Raw genomic sequence first — 23144 nt, 5'->3', positions numbered from 1 at the left:
GGTATCAAGCCTGTGCGGCTTTCCGCTCATTATGTCATTAGGTTTTCGATGAGATGGACTCTTTTATATGCGTAAACTAAGTATTGACTATAAAAAGAAGAAAATGCTCAAAAACTAGTGCTCGATTCACCCATAATCGAGACCATTATCGATGGCTAAAAAAATGAGTAAAACGAGGTATAAGCCTATGTGGCTTTCTGCTCGTTTTGTCATCAGGTTTTCGATGAGATAGACCCTGTTGTATACCTGAACTCAGTATTGATTATACGAAAAAAAAATGCTCAAAAACTAGTGCTCGATTCACCCATAATCGAGATCCATTATTGGTGGCTGAAAAACTGAGTAAAACGGGGTATCGGGCCTATGCGGCTTTCCACTCGTTTTGTCATCAAGTTTTCGACAAGATCAACTCATTTGTATGCCTAAACTCAGTATTGATTATACAGAATAGAAAACACTCAAGAACTAGTGCTCGATTCACCCACAAACAAGATCCATTATCGATGGCTAAAAAAGTTAGTAAAACAGGGTATCGGGCCTATGCTGCTTTCTTCTCATTTTGTCATCAGGTTTTCGACGAGATCAACTTTGTTGTATACCTAAACTCAGTATTGATTATATGAAAATGAAAACGCTCAAAAAATAGTGATCGATTCACCCACAATCGAGATCCATTATCGATGGCGAAAAAACTGACTAAAACAGGGTATCGGGCCCATTCGGATTTCTTCTCGTTTTGTCATCAGGTTTTCGATGAGATCAAATCTTTTGTATGCGTAAACTTAGTATTTATTATTCAAAATAGAAAACACTCAAGAACTAGTGCTTGATTCACCTACAATCGAGATCCATTACCCGTGGCTGAAAAACTGAGTACGACGGGGTATCGGGCCTATGCGACTTTCTACTTGTTTTGTCATACGGTTTTCGACGAGATCAACCCTGTTGTATACCAGAACTAAGTATTGATTATACAAAAAATAAAATTCTCAAAAACTTGTGCTCGATTCACCCACAATCGAGATCCATTATCCGTGGCTGAAAAACTGAGTAAAACGGGGTATCGGGCCTATGCGGCTTTCTGCTCATTGTGTCATTAGGTTTTCAACAAGATGGACTCTTTTATATGTGTAAACTAAGTATTGACTATAAAAAGAAGACAACGCTAAAAAAACTAGTGCTCGATTCACCCACAATCGAGATCCATTATCGGTGGCTAAAAAAATGAGTAAAACGGGGTATCGGGCCTATACGGTTTCTTCTCATTTTGTCATCAGGTTTTTGACAAGATCGACCCTATTGTATACCTAAACTTAGTATTGATTATATTAGAAGGAAAACGCTCAAAAAAATTTGCTTGATTCACCCACAATCGAGATCCATTATTAGCGACTGAAAAACTGAGTAAAATTGGGTATTGAGCCTGTGCAGCATTCTGCTCATTATGTCATTAGGTTTTCAATGAGATGGACTCTTTTATATGCGTAAACTACATATTGACTATAAAAAGAAGAAAACGCTCAAAAACTAATGCTCGATTCACCCATAATCGAGATCCATTATCGGTGGCTGAAAAAATAAGTAAAACGAGGTATCGGGCCTATGCGGTTTCTTCTCGTTTTGTCATCAGGTTTTTGACAAGATGGACTCTTTTGTATGCCCAAACTAAGTATTGATTATACGTAAAAGAAAACGCTCACAAACTAGTGCTCGATTCACCCACAATCGAGATCATTATCGGTGGCTAAAAAACTGAGTAAAATGGGGTATCGGGCCTATATGGCTTTCTGCTCATTTTGTCATTAGGTTTTTGACGAGATGGACTCTTTTGTATGCCTAAACTAAGTATTGATTATAAAAATAATAAAACGTTTTAAAAAACTAGAGCTCAATTCACCCACAATCGAGATCCATTATCGGTGGATGAAAAACTGAGCAAAACAGGGTATCAGGCCTATGCGGTTTCTTCTCGTTTTGTCATCAGGTTTTTGACGAGATCGATCCTGTTGTACACCTAAACTCAGTATTGATTATAATAAAAATAAAATGCTCAAAAACTTGTGCTCGATTCATCCACAATCGAGATCCATTATCGGTGGCTGAAAAACTGAGTAAAACGGGGTATCGGGCCTATGCGGCTTTCTGCTCGTTTTGTTATCAGGTTTTCAACAGGATGGACTCTACTTTATGTCTAAACTTAATATTGATTATACAGAAAAGAAAACACTAAAAAACTAGTGCTCGATTCACCGACTATCGAGATCCATTATCGGTGGCTAAAAAACTGAGTAAAACGGGGTATCGGGCCTAATCGGCTTTCTGCTCGTTTTGTCATCAGGTTTTTGACGAGATCAACCCTGTTGTTTGGCTAAACTCAGTATTGATTATATAGAAAAGAAAACGCGTAAAAAGTAGTGCTTGATTGACTTGAAATGTTGATCCATTATCGGCGGCTGAAAAACTGAGTAAAATGGGGTATCGGGCCTATGCGGCTTTCTGCTCATTTTGTTGTTAGGTTTTTGATGAGATTGACCCTAATGTTTGCCTAAACTCAGTATTGAATATATGGAAAAGAAAACGCTCAAAAAATAGTGCTCGATTCACCCACAATCGAGATCCATTATCGGTGGTTGAAAAACTAAGTAAAACGAGGTCATGGACCTATGCGGCTTTCTGCTCGTTTTGTCATTAGGTTTTTGACAAGATTGACCCTGTTGTCTGCCTAAACTCAGTATTGATTATACAAAAAAGAAAACAAACAAAAACTAGTGCTCGATTGACTCAAAATAGAGATCCATTATTGGTGGTTGAAACACTAAGTAAAATGAGGTATCAGGCCTATGCGACTTTCTACTCATTTTGCCATCAGGTTTTTGACGAGATCGACCCTACAGTTTGCCTAAACTCAGTATTGATTATACGAAAAAGAAAACATATAAAAACTAGTGCTCGGTTGACCTGCAATGGAGATGCATTATCAACGGTTGAAAAACTGAGTAAAACAGGGTATCGGGCTTATGCGGCTTTCTGCTCGTTTTGTCATCAGGTTTTTTACGAGATCGACCCTGTTGTCTGTCGGTAATGGATCTCGATTAGAGGTGAATCAAGGACTAGTTTTAGAATTTATTTTCCATCAAGTCAATACTAAGATTAGGTAAACAACAGTGTCAATCTCATCGAAAACCTGATGACAAAATGAGCAAAAAGCCGCATAGTCCCGATACCCTGTTTTACTCAATTTTTAACCTATAATGGATCTCGATTGTGGGTGAATCGAGGACTATTTTTTTAGTGTTTTCTTTTCGATCTAAACAATACTATGGTTAGATAAATAGCAAGATCAATCTCGTCGAAAACATGATGACAAACCTAGCAAAAAGCCGCATAGGCTTGATACCCTGTTTTACTCAGTTTTTTAGCCGATAATGGATCTCAATTGTAGGTGAATCGAGGACTATTTTTTTAGTGTTTTCTTTCCCATCTAATCAATACTAAGGTTAGGTAAATAGCAGGGTTGATCTCATCGAAAAGCTGATGAAAAAACGAGCAAAAAGCCGCATAGGCCCGATACCTTGTTTTACTCAGTTTTTCAACCGATAATGAATCATGATTGTCATTGAATCGAGGACTAGTTGTTGGGTGTTTTCTTTTCTATCTAATCAATATTGTGGTTAGGTAAATAGCAGGGTTGATCCCGTTGAAAACCTGATGACAAAACGAGCAAAAGGCCGTATAGGTTCGATACCCCGTTTTGCTCAGTTTTTCAACTGATAATGGATCTTGATTGTGGGTGAATCGAGGACTAGTTTTTGAGTGTTTTATTTTCCCTCTAATCAATACTATGGTTAGGTAAAAAACCTGGTCGATCTCATTGAAAACTTGATGACAAAACGAGCCAAAAGCCATAGAGGCCCGATATCCCTTTTTACTCAGTTTTTAACCGGTAATGGATCTCAATTTTGGGTGAATCGAGGACTAATTTTTCAGTGTTTTCTTTTTCTGTCTAATAAATTTTGAGGTTAAATGAATAGCGTGGTCGATCTTGTCGAAAACCTGATGACTAAATGAGCAAAAAGTCGCATAGGCCCGATACCACGTTTTACTCAGTTTTGGAGCTGATAAAGGATCTCGATTGTGGGTGAATCAAGAACTAGTTTTTGAGTGTTTTATTTCTTTCTAATCAGTGATAAGTATAAGTAAACATCGAGGTTGATCTTGTCAAAAACCTGATGACAAATGAGTAAAAAGTCTCATAGGCCCGATATCCCGTTTTACTCAATTTTTCAGCCCATAATGGATCTCGATTGTAGGTGAATCGAGGACTAGTTTTTGAGCATTGTATTTTCCATCTAATCAATATGGAGGTTAGGTAAATAGAAGGGTTGATCTCGTTTAAATCTGATGACGAAACGAACAAAAAGCCGCATAGGCCCGATACCCCGTTTTACTCAGTTTTTTAGCCGATAATGGATTTCGATTGTGGGTGTATCGAGGACTATTTTTGGTTGTTTTCTTTTCCCTCTAATCAGTACTAAGGTTAGGTAAACAACATGGTCGATCTCGTCAAAAACCTAATAACAAAACGAGAAAAAAGCCGCATAGGACCGATACCCCGTTTTACTTAGTTTTTTAGCTGGTAATGGATCTCGATTGGAGGTGAATCGAGGACTGGATTTTGAGCATGTTTTATTCTTTATAGTCAATACTGAGGTTAGGTAAACATCAGGGTCGATCTCATTGAAAACCTAATGACAAAACGAGCAAAAAGCCACATAGGCCCGATACCCCGTTTTACTCTGTTTTTTAGCCGGTAATGGATCTCGATTGGAAGTGAATCAAGGACTAGTTTTTAGCATTTTATTTTTTTCAAGTCAATACTGAGGTTAAGTAAATCGCAGAGTGGATCTCGTTGAAAACCTGATGACAAAATGAGCAAAAAGCCGCATAGGCCCGATACCTCGTTTTACTCTGTTTTTAGCCAGTAATGGATCTCGATTGTGGGTGAATCGAGGACTATTTTTTTATCTTTTTATTTTCCATCTAATCAATACTAAGGTTAGGTAAACATCGTGGTTGATCTCGTTGAAAACATGATGACAAAACGAGCAAAAAGCCACATAAGCCCGACACCCCATTTTAATCAGTTTTTTAGCCAATAATGGATCTCGATCATAGGTGAATCGATGACTATTTTTTAGCGTTTTATTTTCTGTTAGTCAATACTTAGGTTAGATAAACAGCATGATCAATCTCGTCGAAAACCTGATGAGAAAACGAGCAAAAAGCCGCATAGGCGCGACACCCTGTTTTACTCAATTTTTAGCCAGCAATGGATCTCGATTGTACAAGAATCGAGGCCTATTTTTTTAGAATTTTATTTTCCATATCATCAATACTATGGTTAGGTAAATAGCACGGTTGATCTTGTTAAAAACCTAATGACAAAACGAGCAAAAAGCCGCATAGGCCCAATACCTCGTTTTTCTCTGTTTTTCAACTGATAATGGATCTCGATTGTGGGTGAATCAATGACTAATTTTGAGCGTTTTCTTTTATATTTAATCAATACTGAGGTTAGGTAAATAGCAGGGTTGATCTCGTCGAAAACCTGATAATAAAACAAGCAAAAAGCCACATAGGCCCGATACCCCGTTTTACTCAGTTTTTTGCCAATAATGGATCTCGATTATGGGTGAATCGAGGACAATTTTTTGACTGTTTTCTTTTCTAACTAATCAATCCTGAGGTTAGGTAAACAACAGGGTTGATCTCGTTGAAAACCTAATGACAGAACGAGCAAAAAGCCGCATAGGTCTGATACCCCGTTTTACTCAGTTTTTAGTCGGTAATGGATCTCGATTGTGGGTGAATCGAGGGCTAGTTTTTTAGCATTTTCTTTTCTGTATAATCAACACTGGGGTTAGGTAAATAGCGTGGTCGATCTCGTCAGAAATCTGATGACAAAATGAGCAAAAAGAAACATAGGCTCGATACCCTGTTTTACCAAGTTTTTTAGCCGATAATGGATCTCGATTGTTTAATCAAGGAGTGAAAGATTAACATGAAATCAAATCACTTAAGAAAATGTAGAACTTAAGTTACTACCTTCAAACTGGATCTGCATCTTCACGAAGATCATGCAACCAACTGCTACAATTGTTTGTACCTGTAATAAAGAATACAAATTCAGGAAAAATATGGAACTATTGAATTGTTGCAAGCCTCACATAACAATTTATGGGCTTAAAATCATTAACCAAATCAATCATTATAAAATGAAACACTCACAACTCACATTTTGAAACTTGAATGTAGCACCGCCCTATCAAACTTAAACATAATGTGGTCAATCTACTATTGAATTCCCTTAAGTTAAATGTTTCTTGCCATTATGTTCATTTACCACTTTTGAGGATAAACAATTAACTTTAATATAACCAGGTTCTACAAGAATTTATTTTGCTCAATTCTTAAATTTTAGGTTGAATATTCGTCTGTCTTTTCATATGGGACATTTATCAACCTATTGAAGATTTTTCCTTCAGTGTTTATTCTTCTTAAATTTTGCCTGCTAGATCCTTCCTTATCTTCTACCATGGTGAGATTTGCTTCTTATATAACCCTGTGCAAGAGTCTCAAATAAAAAATTGCACGCACATGACAAATCCTATCTCCTAAAGATAAATGTGACAAAAGCAGAGTTTGTAATGTTTCTTGTGCTTTTTTGCCTATCCATTCTAGAAGTTAAATCAAATATTGATTCAAAATTTCATTATACATGATTATAAGATACTCAAACCAAGCTATTCCTTCTTTGCTAATAACTAAATCTAAAAATGATGCAATTGACCTAGTGCTAAAAACCATAAATTAAATGCTATTTTTCCATATTGTTTGTCTTTTAAGTGAAGATAAATTACCAATAGTCAAAATTTATTTTATAAGAATAATCATTACTCTATCCCTCGAATTTACATTAAACAGTTATTGGTAAGCCTATTAAAGGTATGTTCTACCCTGATGATGCGTTTTCAACTTTGCCTAGTAGGTATTTATCTTCTGCTATAATGATATTTGCATCATAGATAAATTACTTTAATAGTCTTGAGTAAAAAATAAATCTAATCTTACCAGCAGTAAACCTAACTTTTTTTCCCTCCTAAGGAAAATAATTAAAATTTAGAGTAAGTTCGTGTTTATAGACTTTTAAGATAGCTATCAATCTAAAGTCTTACTAAAGTATTTCAAAAAAAAGTTAACAAAATTCCCAATAGCAAAGCCTAAACATAATGTGGTTATTCTACTATTGATTTCCCTTAAACTAGATGGTTCTTATGTTCGTTTATTATCTCTGAGTAATCTTTAAGGTGATTTATCTTTCTATTAATATAACATTCTCAATAATACAACATTTCTTGAGTCAAACGTTTCCTTAATATATTAAAAAGTGTTAATTAGTAATCAAAACCCGAACCCACCAATTAAAAGTTTGTTATTGGGCATGTCTGCTGAGTAAAGATGACCCATTTATTGACCCCTAAATTAACTAAAATAAGGATTTTAAAAATATTTATTTATAAACATCAACTGAATTAATCTACTTTCTAGAATATGGGTTTTTAATTGGGTTAATGGGTGCTGGGCCTGGAATTTTGGGGCTGGACATCAAAATGGAAGATGGGGTTTGTTGGTGTGATGGATACATGGGCTGTTCATTTTGGGCAGTAGCGGGCTGATTGGTATTGGGCTGGCCATGGTGTGTTGGGCGTGTGGGCTCTTTTCCTGGACAGATGGTATGGGTTTTTCGTAGGGGCTGCTTGGTGGGCCGGCTGCACGGGCAGGCATGTGGGGGATGTTTGCGTGGAGAGAAACGTGGGCCATCTGCGCCAGACTGTGTTCCTTTCTGCTTGGGCCTCCTTATGCAAGGTTGTCCATTTTGATTGGGCACTTTTTTGGGCCAATTGCTTGGACATTTTGTGTGGGCTGTGTGCTTTTAGATTTATTCTTCCTTTTATGGGCTCCCCTTTGGGTTGTGCTGAGTCCCTTTTTTGGGGGCGTACATCCTTTGGTCCATTGGCCTTTTTTGATTAGTTTTGCCTTGGGCATGTCCAAGGAATTAGCGTAAAGGAGAGTTCCCTCTCCTTCCCCTTGTATTTTTTTTTATTCTTTTTCAATAGAATAGAATTACCCGAAAAAAAAAAAAAAAAAAAACTCTCGTGTGTTAGCTTGTTTCTCCTTTTTTTTGAACCTAACCTAACCTACCTAAACCTCCCCAGTAGTAATCTTATTGATCATGATTTGATGATATTGAGCATTTGAATTTGACTGTGTCAGTGGATTATAATAATAGATGGGATCTTGCTACTCTAAACCAGGGAAGGGTAACACTGATAGTGATAAAGCAGTAACACAGACTGAAACGCAGCGTCAAGGTTCTTCTTCAAGGTCTGGGAGGTGGAAAAAGAGCAAAGACGCTTTTCTTCTCAAGAAAAAATCAGCTCAAGATGCCGAGCTTCATCAGATTTCTGGTAGGATCTTCACAAATGCTGCAACTAAAATCGCCTGCTTGTATACCCAACAGGGCAAGAAAGGAACCAATCAAGACGCCATGCTTGTTTGGGAGGTTCAGTTTTCTCATTTTCACACTTTTTTACCCTCAAAATTACTTCTATTATGTGCACGCATTTCTGTGTTTTATCTTCTTCAATTTGATCACACTCTGCACAGATGATTTGAAATGTGATGGTTTTAGGATAAGTGAATTTCAATGCGCTAGCATCGAATTGTGCATTGTAATAGTTAATTAATTTTAATATTGTTCATTTCATATGATGAGGTGATTCTATAGGAAATAAAGCAAAATATATGCGGAATTCTGGTTTTGTGTTTTGAGTGTTTTTAATATTAATCCTATATAAATGCAAATAAGTGTTTCTAAATTTCGTCTTAAGTGAGCAAATTCGTGATCTATAAATTAGCTCTAGTAGTGTATGAGCAAAGGAGGTTAATGGATGGAGCACGACCAGAATTGATTATTTTAACTTCAAATTACCTCTAGGAACTGGGGATGTCCTTGTAAATAGATTTCATACTGTGGGAAATAGATATGATCTTGCTACTTGGATAGTTATTCCTGTCAGATGTTGAGTGAACCAGTACTCTACACTATATCACCTTTTCCATTTTGTGCACATATGAGTTATATTTTCTAAGGGTGATTCTAAAGTGACATGGTCATTAATAAGGCACAATAAACCACACACAAGTACGCATCATGTTATAACCTATTTTTCTTTATTAGTGTTTTTATTTTTCTATTTCTTGGGTTACCCTGCATCAGCAGCATCACAATATTTATGCTGCTGCATTTATTCAAATTTCGCTTGTAAGTCTGTTTGAGTAGTGTAAAACCATCTCATATCTTTTAAAGGGAAAATATTAGCCATACGCTTCTCCTTTGTTTGACAATTTTATGTGATTTTTTACTTGATTGGAATGTTTGTACAACAGAATTTCAGTTCAAGTGATACAATATTTTGTGGGGTATTTGATGGTCACGGTCCCTATGGTCATATGGTTGCAAAGAAAGTACGGGATTCTCTTCCTCTTATACTATGTTCTCAGTGGAAAGCTAGTTCTAGTGGTGACCAGGATAGCCTCAGGAATGGTAATGGAAGCATGAATGCGGAGGAAAGTGCATCACCAAGCATGGATGATGAATGGTTTGAGTCATTGGATGCTAAGGATGATAAGCTCCCTGAGATGTATCTGCCTCTTAAGAAGTCTATATTAAAATCTTTCAAGTTAATGGACAAGGAACTAAAGCTGCACCCAACAATTGATTGTTTCTGCAGCGGGACAACAGCTGTGACCCTGGTGAAGCAGGTATTTCTTCAAGCAACGTCACAAACTAAATTGTGTGATACATCCTACTTGAAATGTCAATATTTTCTAAAATTTTACTGTGGAAAACAGGGTGTTATATATATCTTTTGGAACTTCTGTTGTTGCTACAGAACTTATAAAAGATAAAGTTGAGTGATACTATGAAACATCTGACCGAGGTGCAGAACCTTAAGCGCTTTGAATATGTTGTGGATTGATACTCTATTTTTCGTCAAGGCTAGCCTCACGAATTTTAAGAATTTTGGTTCATACACAAAAAAACAAAAAAATTGCGCCGTTGTTCAAATTGTGACGAGATCATTACAAGAGATACTATCTTTTGTTGTATTTTAAATCTTGTGAATATCTGTGTTTTATGTCGTTTATACCAAAAAAATGTTTTAGCTGAAGAGGAATTTGTGTAGTTATTCAGCATGTATCAGATTGGAAGTGGCATGTTTACTTAATTGATTTTAACAAATGCAAGACTTAGCTAATTTGTTAGTGTGCAGTATTATTTAGTGATATTTTTAGTCTATCCAAATTTAATATGTTGGTTCTATGTGGATAGCTCCTTAATCATTATTCAAAGTACGATGTATTCAGATGTGGACCAGAAACTGGCAACGCTCAGCTGGGGGCCTGAAGCTATTAAGCCTAAGCTTTACTTATCAGTGATTGAATCTTATACAAGGAGGTTAACTAGAGATATAACCTTACTGTTTGAAATACATATAAATTCTGTTGAATGACAAATGAACCATTTGTGCAACACAGAAAGTAAGAATTTAAAATGCCAGTAGAAACTAACAAAAGTTGTTTTAAACTCAATCATCTTTTTTTCTGGGTGGATTTAGTTAATGCAACTGATATTTCAGAAGAAGAAAAAAAAAAAAAAAAATTTAATTAATTAATTAATACAAACATATTGTTTAGACAGTTTTTGTCAAAATTTAGGAAAGATTGATAATTCTCAGATCTTTGATGGATATACAGTTATTTGTGTATGTTGATTAGGACTAAGGATATGAGCAATGATATATTTATTTTAGTAGATGAATGAGTAGTGGGATAGATATTATATTATTTTGTTGAGTATAAGCAAATGAACTGATTTCTAGTTTCTATATATCTTTAAAAAGGATTAAATTTCCTTACGATTATGTTAGATCTTGCTTTACATCATTTATCCAATTTGTTAACATTTTGACTTTGTAGGGTCAGGATCTTATAATTGGAAATGTTGGGGACTCAAGAGCAGTGCTAGCAATGAGAGATGAAGACAACTCTTTGATTGCTGTACAATTGACTGTGGACTTGAAGCCTGATCTGCCAAGTCTCTCTCTCTCTCTCTCTCTCTCTCTCTCTCACACACACACACATGCACATTCACATAAACAGCCACTTTTGTGAGCCTCTATTTACTTGGAAATTTCCAAGTAAAATTTGGGGAAAGAGGGAAGAGGAGGTTTGGGAAGAATGATATTCCTCAATCTAGTGTCAAAAATACATTATACAACTATAAACTTAAATTCCTAATCTTCTTGTTTTCAGGGGAGGCTGCTAGAATCCAGCAATGCAAAGGAAGGGTCTTTTCATTGCAAGACGAACCAGAGGTTGCCCGTGTATGGTTACCTAATAATGACTCCCCTGGTTTGGCAATGGCTAGAGCTTTTGGAGACTTCTGTTTGAAGGATTTTGGTCTAATTTCTGTACCAGATATTTACTATCGTCATCTTACTGAAAGAGATGAATTCATTATTCTTGCCACTGATGGGGTATCTCTTTGTTCCTCAATTATTCCAGTCACTTTTAGTTCTGAAATTCAATAGCTTTCATGTAGCTGTGTCTTTGCAAGTTCTGTGACATGCGTTTCTTTTCTGCCACAATATTTTCCCATTTTACCCATACTTCTTGTGTTGTCTATCTGCATGTTGCTATGATTGATCCATTTTATGTGTAAGTTTAGTATTTTTAGATTTTAAGTCTTTATGATTTTGTGCTTTTATGTGTATTAAGATGGAGAAAACTTCTGCCTCTTAAGACTATTTGATGCTTAGGAGGTGATTTTTTGTGAACATAGGTTTGGGATGTCCTTTCCAATAAGGAAGCTGTAGAGGTTGTGGCTTCAGCCCCTAGTCGTGCTACAGCAGCAAGAGCTCTTGTGGACTGTGCTGTTCGGTCATGGAGGCTTAAGTATCCTACCTCCAAGAATGATGATTGCGCTGTTGTATGCTTATTTCTAGAACATTTATCAACAGTCAATGGATCTGTGGACGATTACAGTCCAACAAAGACTCCTGATGTCTCAGTACAATCGGTGGCAGTCACTGATGAGAAAAATAGGGCTGTAGAAATCAATGACAATTCTCATGCTCCAGTCGTTGAGAATTTGAAAATTTTACAAGACTGTGATGAGATTGTGCCTATATCTGAGTCAGCAGAAAAAAATTCTGAGAAGAGCCAGGGCCAATCGAAGAGGAGCCTAGCAGAATGCATCTCTGTTGCAGAGGATGAGGAATGGTCAGCTTTAGAAGGTATTACCAGGGTTAATAGTCTGTTAAGCATTCCCAGGTTCTTATCCAGTGACAAGAGATCAGCGAGTTGGAGAAACTGGTTGTGAAATGCCTAATCTTGTCCGCTTGTTTTTACTCACAACAAAGTGGAGCTTCAGTGACTGGCGTGTCATGATCTTATCATGCAGTCAGAAGTATTAGAATGAAAAGAATACTGGCATACACTGATGGGGAGACGTCTGTAGGTCTGCTGTTTCCAAATGTAGATTACTGGCACCATACAAATATATCAGTGAGCCTTCCTTGGTCAAGGCTAGAAATTAACTTAATGGGTTCCCTGCTGAAAATGTTGCCAGGCAGATTTTGTGGCTGTTACTACTCTTTGGAGTGCGTTTTGTGGAAGATACATGATGTCTGGTGAAGATTGAGCTTTCGCTTTTAAACTTTTGTGTTTGAAATTTGTCTGATGAACATTTAGCCGCAATACTCACAGAAGAAGACATGCTTTCTTGTGTTTTTTGTTTATCTATTTATAATGCTATATATATAGGAAGGTTGTCTGCAAATATCCCATACCTGATTCAATGCTCTTCTGCAATAAAATCATTCTTTCCATGTGTGAGGACAGATGATTCTAATACTATACTTTTGTGTCATATTCAAGCCTTTAGATTTTAAATTACATATTGCACGTACCATTACAATTAAATCCATAAGATGCTAGGAATCTGAACCCCCGGCAGTCTTTCCCTCTTATTTATTTATTTTTTTTTAAAAGAAAAAAAGATTTGATTTAAAGGGAATATCTTGCATTAGGTGTAAAAGGAAAACTCAATATATCAAAGTATTAAATTTTTTTATCTTTTAGTATTTTTAACGGATCTTTAAATACATATTAAAACAACCTTATTTTATGTTACTAGTTACCTATATACCACAATCTAACAGCGAAACTTGGCCTAATAGTAACATATTTAATCTTACATACCAACTTAATCAAATAAGTTTAAACTATTTACTCCAAGAAATATAATTTGACGATGAGAAAATGGTGAATTACCAAGAAGAATTAATTTGAATGGGTATTAATCTAATTTTTCAATATATTTGTGATAGTGCTCAGCAAAGGCAAAGATTCTCCTAAGCAACAAAAATAGTGGTAGACTTTTGGGTGTGTCAAATCAAACATAATTAATGAGAGAAGGTAAATTTCAAATGTGAGCAGCTTTTTAATGCTTGCACTCCACACTCACACTGTACTGTAAGGAGAAAGGTCTTCCATACATGGGAGTGCAGACATCAAAAGGTGGATCCCAAGTAAGCAGTAACTTCTTTTTATATATGCTTAAATATTATTAAATTTTCTTCAAACCTTGAAGCTTTTCCTTCATCTGTCCTTTTATTCCTCTCTAAATAATTGTAACCGGTTAATTAAAGAGAGAGAAGATTCCTAAAGGAATTAAACTGATCTTTACTTAGTTTATAATTTTATCAAAAGCTTCTAGCATTGGCCTGAAAATCATAACTTTAAATGGGGTTTCAGCAAAATACAGTCTAACACAAAATTTGAATGGACAAAGACTAGAAGCTGGGGGGTATCATCGTTAGTTTCGAAAAACTTTTGTTGCTGAAATATAAAAGACCTTGAGGGGTGTCAATGCGAATGTAAATCCCTCTTAACTAAAAAAAAATTAGAAAGAGTTAACAAGAAGACAAACGTATATACACCTATATTGAGTTATTGGTAGATAATAAGTGTGTTTGTTGATATGGAAGTGTAGTAAAGAAGTTGTAGATGAATTTGAAGTATCTCTTGTCTTGTGGGAGCAGACAAAGTATAGGGAATAGGGATATTCATAACCTAACATATTTATATAAATATAAATCAGCTTGCTGGTGCCATATTTCCTGAAAGAGGATGGTGGCGGAGAAGCCAGGAGAAATATATATTCCTGTGATGATGAACAAGGCAGCATAATAAATGAGGTTTCCCTTTTTGGTGTGTCATATCATTCTATGCTGTTTGCTAGTGATTTGTAAGTAAGGAAGATGCTTTTTTATTGTTTGCATCTGATGCTAAGTAGCACAAATATATGTTCCCTAAAATTGGATGGTTTTAATTGCATTTGCCTGGGGGTCTTTTGCGGTAATTCTTTTGTCCTCTCACTTCATTTGGTTGCTAATTGGTTTGCTTTTTATTGCAACCCAAGATGCTGTAAATTCTAATACTGATTACAGTACTAGTGGTTAGAAAAAGAAAGCAGCCATTTCACACGCACGTGCATGGGACATCGGGACAAGATAAGAAAGATTGGAATAGGAATAGGAATAGGAATAGGGGTTGCTTGGGTTAATAATCAACTCTGTGTCCAGAACTGCTGACACCAAAAGGAGGTGGTTTCCTGCAAGTAAGTTTGGGCAGTGATTGCCATCTGTTAGCTACCTACCCAACTACTATTGCTATCCTCGTCAGGCATAAACAATAGTTTCGTTTAGTTAATTATCCTATTCTTTAATTACCAAGTTTACTATATACTTAGGCCAATTGAGCAGCAGTTTCACTGGCTTTATTTGTTTCCTACTACACGCGGTAAACAAGTAATTAAGCGGTGGCTGTGGCTGTGGTGGTGTCTAATGTCCATGTATTCTATCCTATCTTCTGAAATGAAAAGCCACTCATGACCCAGCTATAGCGAATCCAAGAAACAGACAAGAAAGGCAAAACAGGTGTCAGGGTTGAGCCAATACTGAGGTTAAAGTTGTGCAGTTTGCATTTCCACATTTAAAGCTTTGCGTGTATCTGTTGCTGGGATGGAACTGCTTCATTTTGTCCCACTTAAACCTTTTATTTCATTATACATATATATTCTTTTCCAACTCACATCCACCACTTCCCATTTCACCACAACTTTCGGTAAAAACTGAAACCCTACTTACTCCTGTTAATTGTTTTTATTTTATTTATTTCAATATATATACATATAGCAATTCTTTGATTTCATACATAATCACTATCTACCACTTAAATTAATTACAATTCTATTCCGAAATATGTGTACGTACAACTATGATGAGGTCCTACTTTAATGAAACTTACAGTTCCCTTCCCTGGACTCAAAACAACACGCATATGTAGTAACATATATTAATCAAGTCACAGACTCATAAATGACTAAATTAACTCTATACGTGTATTAGCTACGGAATGAGTTAGAGAGAAGCGGTTTTTGACCATACGAATACGAGCCATCAAATAACCTCTGGTAGAAAGATTCTTCCCAGGGCATATATTTGGAAACTCCATCTTTGGGGTTTCCATTTTGATCATCCAAGATGTTAAAGGGATCAACTTGCTTCTCGGCTGCAAATCCCAAGTTTGGTTTCTCATATGCTATTTTACATACCAAGGTTTCATTCTCATACTATTTCGCATCTCCATGTGTATACCGAGATGACTTGTCAAATAGGGTAGGGCCATATCCAAAAGATTACTTGGTTTATTCCAGTTTTTACTATGTTCAAAATTCTGGATTAAAGATCTACACTCAATTAAACCAAGCACAATTTAATGGATCAATATTATAGTTCTTATGTTTTATTTCATGCATGCTGAACAAGTCAACTACTTGTTTGAGCTCATCACCCATTAAAATTCTAGATTCATTAATAAAAAAATCCTTGAGGGATTATTAATTTTTGTCTTTGATCTATGTACTCTTTTGTTATATGGTAAATTTTATTTGATCGGACAGCATATATATCTTAGCTAGTTTGGGATAGCTGGGATGAGTTTGGACCGGGTTGTGAGATTCTGTTTGACTTTGCCGACTTCTTTGTGCCCACAGAGGTATTCTCATCATCAATTGCTTACTAGCTTATGATAATATATACATATATATATATATATATATATATATATAAATAAAGCAAATAAAATAAAATTGATGGTTGTGGAAGGAGAAGGAAGAGTCTGCTAGTATCACTAACTACTACTATCTAGTATCAGTTCCTGTTTTTGGCAGATTATGTTCTGTCATACAAACTGCTTCATCATCATCACTTACCAATAATAATATACTTGTATGTATAAGTATTAAAGCAAAGCAATGCACACATCTTGCAACCCATGTTTTTATCTTTTCATTTTCATTTTCAGATCATTTAACTACTCTAGATCTTCTTAATTTCTAACCTCCACCTCTCCCTTTGATCGCTATTTCTCATTCATATATATCATATTATCCCTTGCCTGGACTTGGCTACTCATAAACCTAACTATTATTTGGTGTATGAGTAGTGAAGATAGAAGAAATATGCTTGGCTCCCTGAATCCATCTCCTCATGACCACCAAGAACAAGATCCCTCAGCCACAGATCTACAATACCGACAGATTATACAACCATCACCTGCAATCCAAATGCGCCAGTTACTCATCAGTTGTGCTGAGCTCATCTCTCACTCAGACTTCTCTGCTGCTCATCGCCTCATCTCCATTTTGTCCGCCCACTCTTCCCCTTACGGTGATTCTACTGAAAGGTTGGTCCACCAATTTGTTAGAGCACTCTCTCTTCGCCCTAATCACAGCCATGCCACCGCTAGTGCGTTTATATTGAATACAAGTAATGCTAGTACTAGTATTACCACCACCGCCACAACAACAAATATGAGCAGTATCACTCAGTTTGATTCATCCCTTCAGTCATCTTATCTATCCCTAAACCAAATAACACCATTCATAAGATTCAGTCACCTCACTGCTAATCAGGCCATATTAGAAGCCATAGAAGTAGGGCAACAGGCTATCCACATCCTCGACTTTGACATCATGCATGGTGTACAATGGCCTCCTCTTATGCAGGCTTTAGCCGAGCGTTCCAGCGACACTCTCCTCCCTCCTCCTATGCTTCGAATCACCGGAACCGGCCACGATTTGAACATCCTCCAGAGGACTGGTGACCGCCTTTTGAAGTTTGCACACTCTCTCGGTCTCAGATTCCAGTTTCACCCTCTTCTCATCCTCAATGACGACCCTACTTCAGTTGCTCTCTATCTTCCCTCAGCGCTCACTCTCCTTCCAGACGAGGCCTTGGCTGTCAACTGCGTTTTATATCTACATAGACTTCTTAAGGATGACTATCGCGATCTTCGCCTTTTCCTCCACAAAATCAAGGCTTTAAACCCCAAAGTGGTGACCATTGCAGAAAGAGAAGCCAACCACAACCACCCCCTTTTCCTGCAGAGATTTGTGGAGGCCTTGGATCACTACACAGCCATCTTTGATTCCCTGGAGGCGACCTTGCCCCCCAACAGCCGGGAGCGGCTGGCAGTTGAGCAGATATGGTTTGGAAGAGAAATAGTGGACATAGTGGCGGCAGAGGGAGATAATAGAAGAGAGCGGCATGAGAGGTTTGAGTCATGGGAGGTGATACTTAGGAGCTCGGGTTTTGCCAATGTCCCTTTAAGTCCCTTTGCCTTGTCTCAGGCAAAACTCCTTTTAAGACTTCATTATCCTTCAGAAGGTTATCAACTTCAGATTTTTAACAATTCTTTCTTCCTAGGTTGGCAGAATCGTTCCCTTTTCTCAATATCATCCTGGCGCTAATATAATTAATCTATATATATGTTATGATTATGACTAAACACCCACAAGAAGTAATTGAGATTAAAATAAAGATAGAGGGGAATATATAGATATATATATGTGTGTGTGTTTGAGGCCCTTTTTCATCTGTATTTACTTCAACTTTGTGCACAACCCAGAAACATGAAATCCCATGTCAAGATCCACACGAGTCCAAACCTCTTTCTCACTGATGGCTCTGCTATGCGATGCATGCTGGTGAATCTCTGTACGTTGCATGAAATCTTTTTGGTAGAAAATGAAAAAGGTAGCTTCAGAGGCAGCCAAGATGGCTAGCNTATATAAAGCAAATAAAATAAAATTGATGGTTGTGGAAGGAGAAGGAAGAGTCTGCTAGTATCACTAACTACTACTATCTAGTATCAGTTCCTGTTTTTGGCAGATTATGTTCTGTCATACAAACTGCTTCATCATCATCGCTTACCAATAATAATATACTTGTATGTATAAGTATTAAAGCAAAGCAATGCACACATCTTGCAACCCACGTTTTTATCTTTTCATTTTCATTTTCAGATCATTTAACTACTCTAGATCTTCTTAATTTCTAACCTCCACCTCTCCCTTTGATCGCTATTTCTCATTCATATATATTATATTATCCCTTGCCTGGACTTCGCTACTCATAAACTTAACTATTATTTGGTGTATGAGTAGTGAAGATAGAAGAAATATGCTTGGCTCCTTGAATCCATCTCCTCATGACCACCAAGAAGAAGATCCCTCAGCCACAGATCTACAATACCGACAGATTATACAACCATCACCTGCAATCCAAATGCGCCAGTTACTCATCAGTTGTGCCGAGCTCATCTCTCACTCAGACTTCTCTGCTGCTCATCGCCTCATCTCCATTTTGTCCGCCCACTCTTCCCCTTACGGTGATTCTACTGAAAGGTTGGTCCACCAATTTGTTAGAGCACTCTCTCTTCGCCCTAATCACAGCCATGCCACCGCTAGTGCGTTTATATTGAATACAAGTAATGCTAGTACTAGTATTACCACCACCGCCACAACAACAAATATGAGCAATATCACTCAGTTTGATTCATCCCTTCAGTCATCTTATCTATCCCTAAACCAAATAACACCATTCATAAGATTCAGTCACCTCACAGCTAATCAGGCCATATTAGAAGCCATAGAAGTAGGGCAACAGGCTATCCACATCCTCGACTTTGACATCATGCATGGTGTACAATGGCCTCCTCTTATGCAGGCTTTAGCCGAGCGTTCCAGCGACACTCTCCTCCCTCCTCCTATGCTTCGAATCACCGGAACCGGCCACGATTTGAACATCCTCCAGAGGACTGGTGACCGCCTTTTGAAGTTTGCACACTCTCTCGGTCTCAGATTCCAGTTTCACCCTCTTCTCATCCTCAATGACGACCCTACTTCAGTTGCTCTCTATCTTCCCTCAGCGCTCACTCTCCTTCCAGACGAGGCCTTGGCTGTCAACTGCGTTTTATATCTACATAGACTTCTTAAGGATGACTATCGCGATCTTCGCCTTTTCCTCCACAAAATCAAGGCTTTAAACCCCAAAGTGGTGACCATTGCAGAAAGAGAAGCCAACCACAACCACCCCCTTTTCCTGCAGAGATTTGTGGAGGCCTTGGATCACTACACAGCCATCTTTGATTCCCTGGAGGCGACCTTGCCCCCCAACAGCCGGGAGCGGCTGGCAGTTGAGCAGATATGGTTTGGAAGAGAAATAGTGGACATAGTGGCGGCAGAGGGAGATAATAGAAGAGAGCGGCATGAGAGGTTTGAGTCATGGGAGGTGATACTTAGGAGCTCGGGTTTTGCCAATGTCCCTTTAAGTCCCTTTGCCTTGTCTCAGGCAAAACTCCTTTTAAGACTTCATTATCCTTCAGAAGGTTATCAACTTCAGATTTTTAACAATTCTTTCTTCCTAGGTTGGCAGAATCGTTCCCTTTTCTCAATATCATCCTGGCGCTAATATAATTAATCTATATATATGTTATGATTATGACTAAACACCCACAAGAAGTAATTGAGATTAAAATAAAGATAGAGGGGAATATATAGATATATATATGTGTGTGTGTTTGAGGCCCTTTTTCATCTGTATTTACTTCAACTTTGTGCACAACCCAGAAACATGAAATCCCATGTCAAGATCCACACAAGTCCAAACCTCTTTCTCACTGATGGCTCTGCTATGCGATGCATGCTGGTGAATCTCTGTACGTTGCATGAAATCTTTTTGGTAGAAAATGAAAAAGGTAGCTTCAGAGGCAGCCAAGATGGCTAGCTTCACCGTGCACCTTCAGTTGGTTCTTTCTCGGGGTGCTGAAACTACTGAATGTTACTCTAAACTTTTATAGTCGGGTACGTTGACATTATATTTGTTTCCCCTTGTCTCCTTAAATTTCTCTCTTTTATAGTATAACCATTTTCTTAATTAATATTTCTGTAAGAAGTGCGATGTGAAGTGTTACATGATCGATCATTTTAATTAAAATATTTTTATTCCGTTTAAAGTTTGAAGCACCATGTTCCTCTAGACGGTTGTTGGTTTTGTTTCAATAATATTTTAATGCTAATGATGCTTCACTTGCTTGATTTAATATGGCTTTTATTTTATAATGCTGTCTTATCTTCCTTTTTCTCTCTCTTATTAAAGTAATAATATCCATTAGTGTTGCCTTCTTGTTCCCCAAAATTCCTTTGTCTCCTTCAATGGTGTGCTTTCAAGAAGGGACGCATGAGGGTTCTTGTTTTCTGCACTAAGTATCCGCATATATCTGTTGCTGTCTTTCATATTGCACCATTTATTACCCTAATTTCTGCCTTTTGTCCCCTCAACAAAACTATCAAATTTCTCAAACCAAGCTTTTTTCATGCCTACCTTGCCTCCTCTACCACCATGCATATGAACCCCTTTCCTGCTGGGGATCTCTCGTGTTCTGTGGATTTTCAAGGACCACAAAAACTGGTTTTCAAGTGGCTAGTTCCTCAATATTCATATTCAAATTCAAATTCATATAATAATAAATATATACTAGAGCTAGCTACTGTTTTATATATGTATATGAAGTTGATCATAATATAAATGATAAACCTTATAGCATGAGGATATATGCATAAGTTGTAGTGTTGTGTAGAAAGTGTAATGAAATGATGCAAGGATTTTATGTAGATATATGATACCATATGCCACAATAATTAAAGCTTTTAGGTTTCACAATGCTAAGAGTAGAGAGGTAGCTGACATTGATAAGATGGTCACAACACAAAGGGAAGGGAAGGGAAGAGGAAGGGATGNAGGAAGTGTAATGAAATGATGCAAGGATTTTATGTAGATATATGATACCATATGCCACAATAATTAAAGCTTTTAGGTTTCACAATGCTGAGAGTAGAGAGGTAGCTGACATTGATAAGATGGTCACAACACAAAGGGAAGGGAAGGGAAGGGAAGGGACGGGATGACATATCACAAAGTTTAGCTTGCGTGTTGGGAGTTGAGTTAAGACTGATGAGGGCTATCTAGGGTTGGTGCACGCATGGCTTGACAGAAATATATCAAATATCAATCCAACTGATTCAGACGTAACCTCTCCTCTTGGTTTTTGGACGAGACTCAACTTTTGTCATAGAATTTGATACACAGACACCCCACTCAAAACCCCCATTGCAATTATTGCAATGATACATCGATTTGTGGTTGCATTAAGTTTGGATCATTTGCGGCCACAAACAATTCTTTTTCCTTCTTTAATCATTCAAAATGGTAGTAAAGTTGAAGAGGGTGATGTTCATTTGCTAGGATAAGGATATTCCTTCTAACTTATACTTTGTTTATGTTTAGTGGGTATCTTCTTCATCGCTTTAATGCTTCTCATCAGCAACTCCACTCTTTAGTTTTACGTTTAATTTTCTTTACTCTATGCATGAACATGTATATACTTTGTTTTTAATTATGTGTGTGCGTGCCACAGAGATAACTATTTTATAACTCATTCCCAGAATCACTGGGAATTCACCAAGCACAATTATTTATCACAAATTCTGGTCATCAACTATTCTAATCAATTATTATACTACTGGTCCTAACACGTAGATTCTGCCAGTTAACACTTTTTTTTTTTTAAAACAAAAAAAAAAAAAAAAAAATAGATGAATAAGCTGCTAACCGAGTAATATAATGAGCCAAGTACAGTCTATATATGTATTTTTCTATAACGTAACTTAAAAATATAGATAAAATTTATAACTAAAAGATTGCCATCAATTTAATTTCAACATGTTAAAATAAATTATAACATCGAACATTTTTCTGACTAAATTTTAGTTGTTAATAGATATTTAATACAGTATATTATTATTATCATTATTCTCACAGCGAACTTATTCATTGTGGATACTTTTTATGCACCTTTTTTTTATGGCATATAACACATCCATGCTATATTAGGATCAAAACCCTTTTTAATTTGTTTTAGTAAATATTATTTGAGCATTCAAGTCTTTTTCCTTGTTCCCAAAAAAGGGAGATATTTTTAATGTATACTGGATTGTCTGGTATTAAAACTTATTGCATCTGAAAATAATTATTTTTTTTCAAAAGAAAAAACAAGGTAAATTATCGATTGAGTGATAGTTGATCAACAGAGCATGGTGCCATCAAATCAGCCAGATATTTAATATAATGAAACCCCTCAATATTGATATAATATATGATCAACATCGCGTACAACTGAAGACCCTATCAATATGCACTAACGTACAACAGGAGTCAAAAATCAGATTCTTCCACACATTACATTATAAGCTCTTTTCTACGACAAAGATAATGTCTATCCACTCTTCTCACTTAAACTATTAAATCTCAGCTCCAAACTTCAATTAAAAAAATATAGGGTTTTAATCATGGTTGTAAAAGCTTTTAGGGTTTAAAGATTTCAGAAATGGCTATTTCTACAAAAAAGTTGAATATCTCCCAGAGAAATATTAGTGTATGTACAGATGGAGATGACCATTTTTCTTCTTCCGCTAAGATCTCTCAAGTGTGAAATGAAATAACCACACACACACACACACACACACACACAAGTACAGGGATCCATGTTTC

At 36.7% G+C, this 23144-nt stretch overlaps 3 protein-coding genes across 3 annotated transcripts; all 3 read left to right on the top strand.

The window, feature by feature from the left end:
- The first annotated feature begins 8183 nt into the window (after window positions 1-8183).
- On the top strand, window positions 8184-13028 carry LOC116115550 (probable protein phosphatase 2C 6). The gene is made up of 5 exons (XM_031401687.1): window positions 8184-8623; window positions 9511-9885; window positions 11104-11221; window positions 11440-11663; window positions 11969-13028. The coding sequence occupies exons 1-5, from the start codon at window positions 8351-8353 to the stop codon at window positions 12506-12508; spliced, it is 1530 nt and encodes a 509-aa protein (XP_031257547.1). The 5' UTR covers window positions 8184-8350; the 3' UTR covers window positions 12509-13028.
- A 3570-nt stretch (window positions 13029-16598) lies between these two features.
- On the top strand, window positions 16599-18144 carry LOC116115569 (scarecrow-like protein 18). The gene has a single exon (XM_031401706.1). It carries the CDS (start codon window positions 16691-16693, stop codon window positions 18002-18004), a length of 1314 nt encoding a protein of 437 aa, XP_031257566.1. The 5' UTR covers window positions 16599-16690; the 3' UTR covers window positions 18005-18144.
- A 572-nt stretch (window positions 18145-18716) lies between these two features.
- LOC116115572 (scarecrow-like protein 18) lies at window positions 18717-20453 on the top strand. The gene has a single exon (XM_031401709.1). The coding sequence runs from the start codon at window positions 18717-18719 to the stop codon at window positions 20004-20006; it is 1290 nt and encodes a 429-aa protein (XP_031257569.1). The 3' UTR covers window positions 20007-20453.
- The last annotated feature ends 2691 nt before the right edge of the window (window positions 20454-23144 follow it).

The sequence above is a fragment of the Pistacia vera genome, unplaced genomic scaffold, assembly GCF_008641045.1.
Source record: "Pistacia vera cultivar Batoury unplaced genomic scaffold, PisVer_v2 Contig745, whole genome shotgun sequence".
NCBI lineage: Eukaryota > Viridiplantae > Streptophyta > Magnoliopsida > Sapindales > Anacardiaceae > Pistacia > Pistacia vera.
This window is presented reverse-complemented; position numbering and strand designations above follow the sequence as displayed.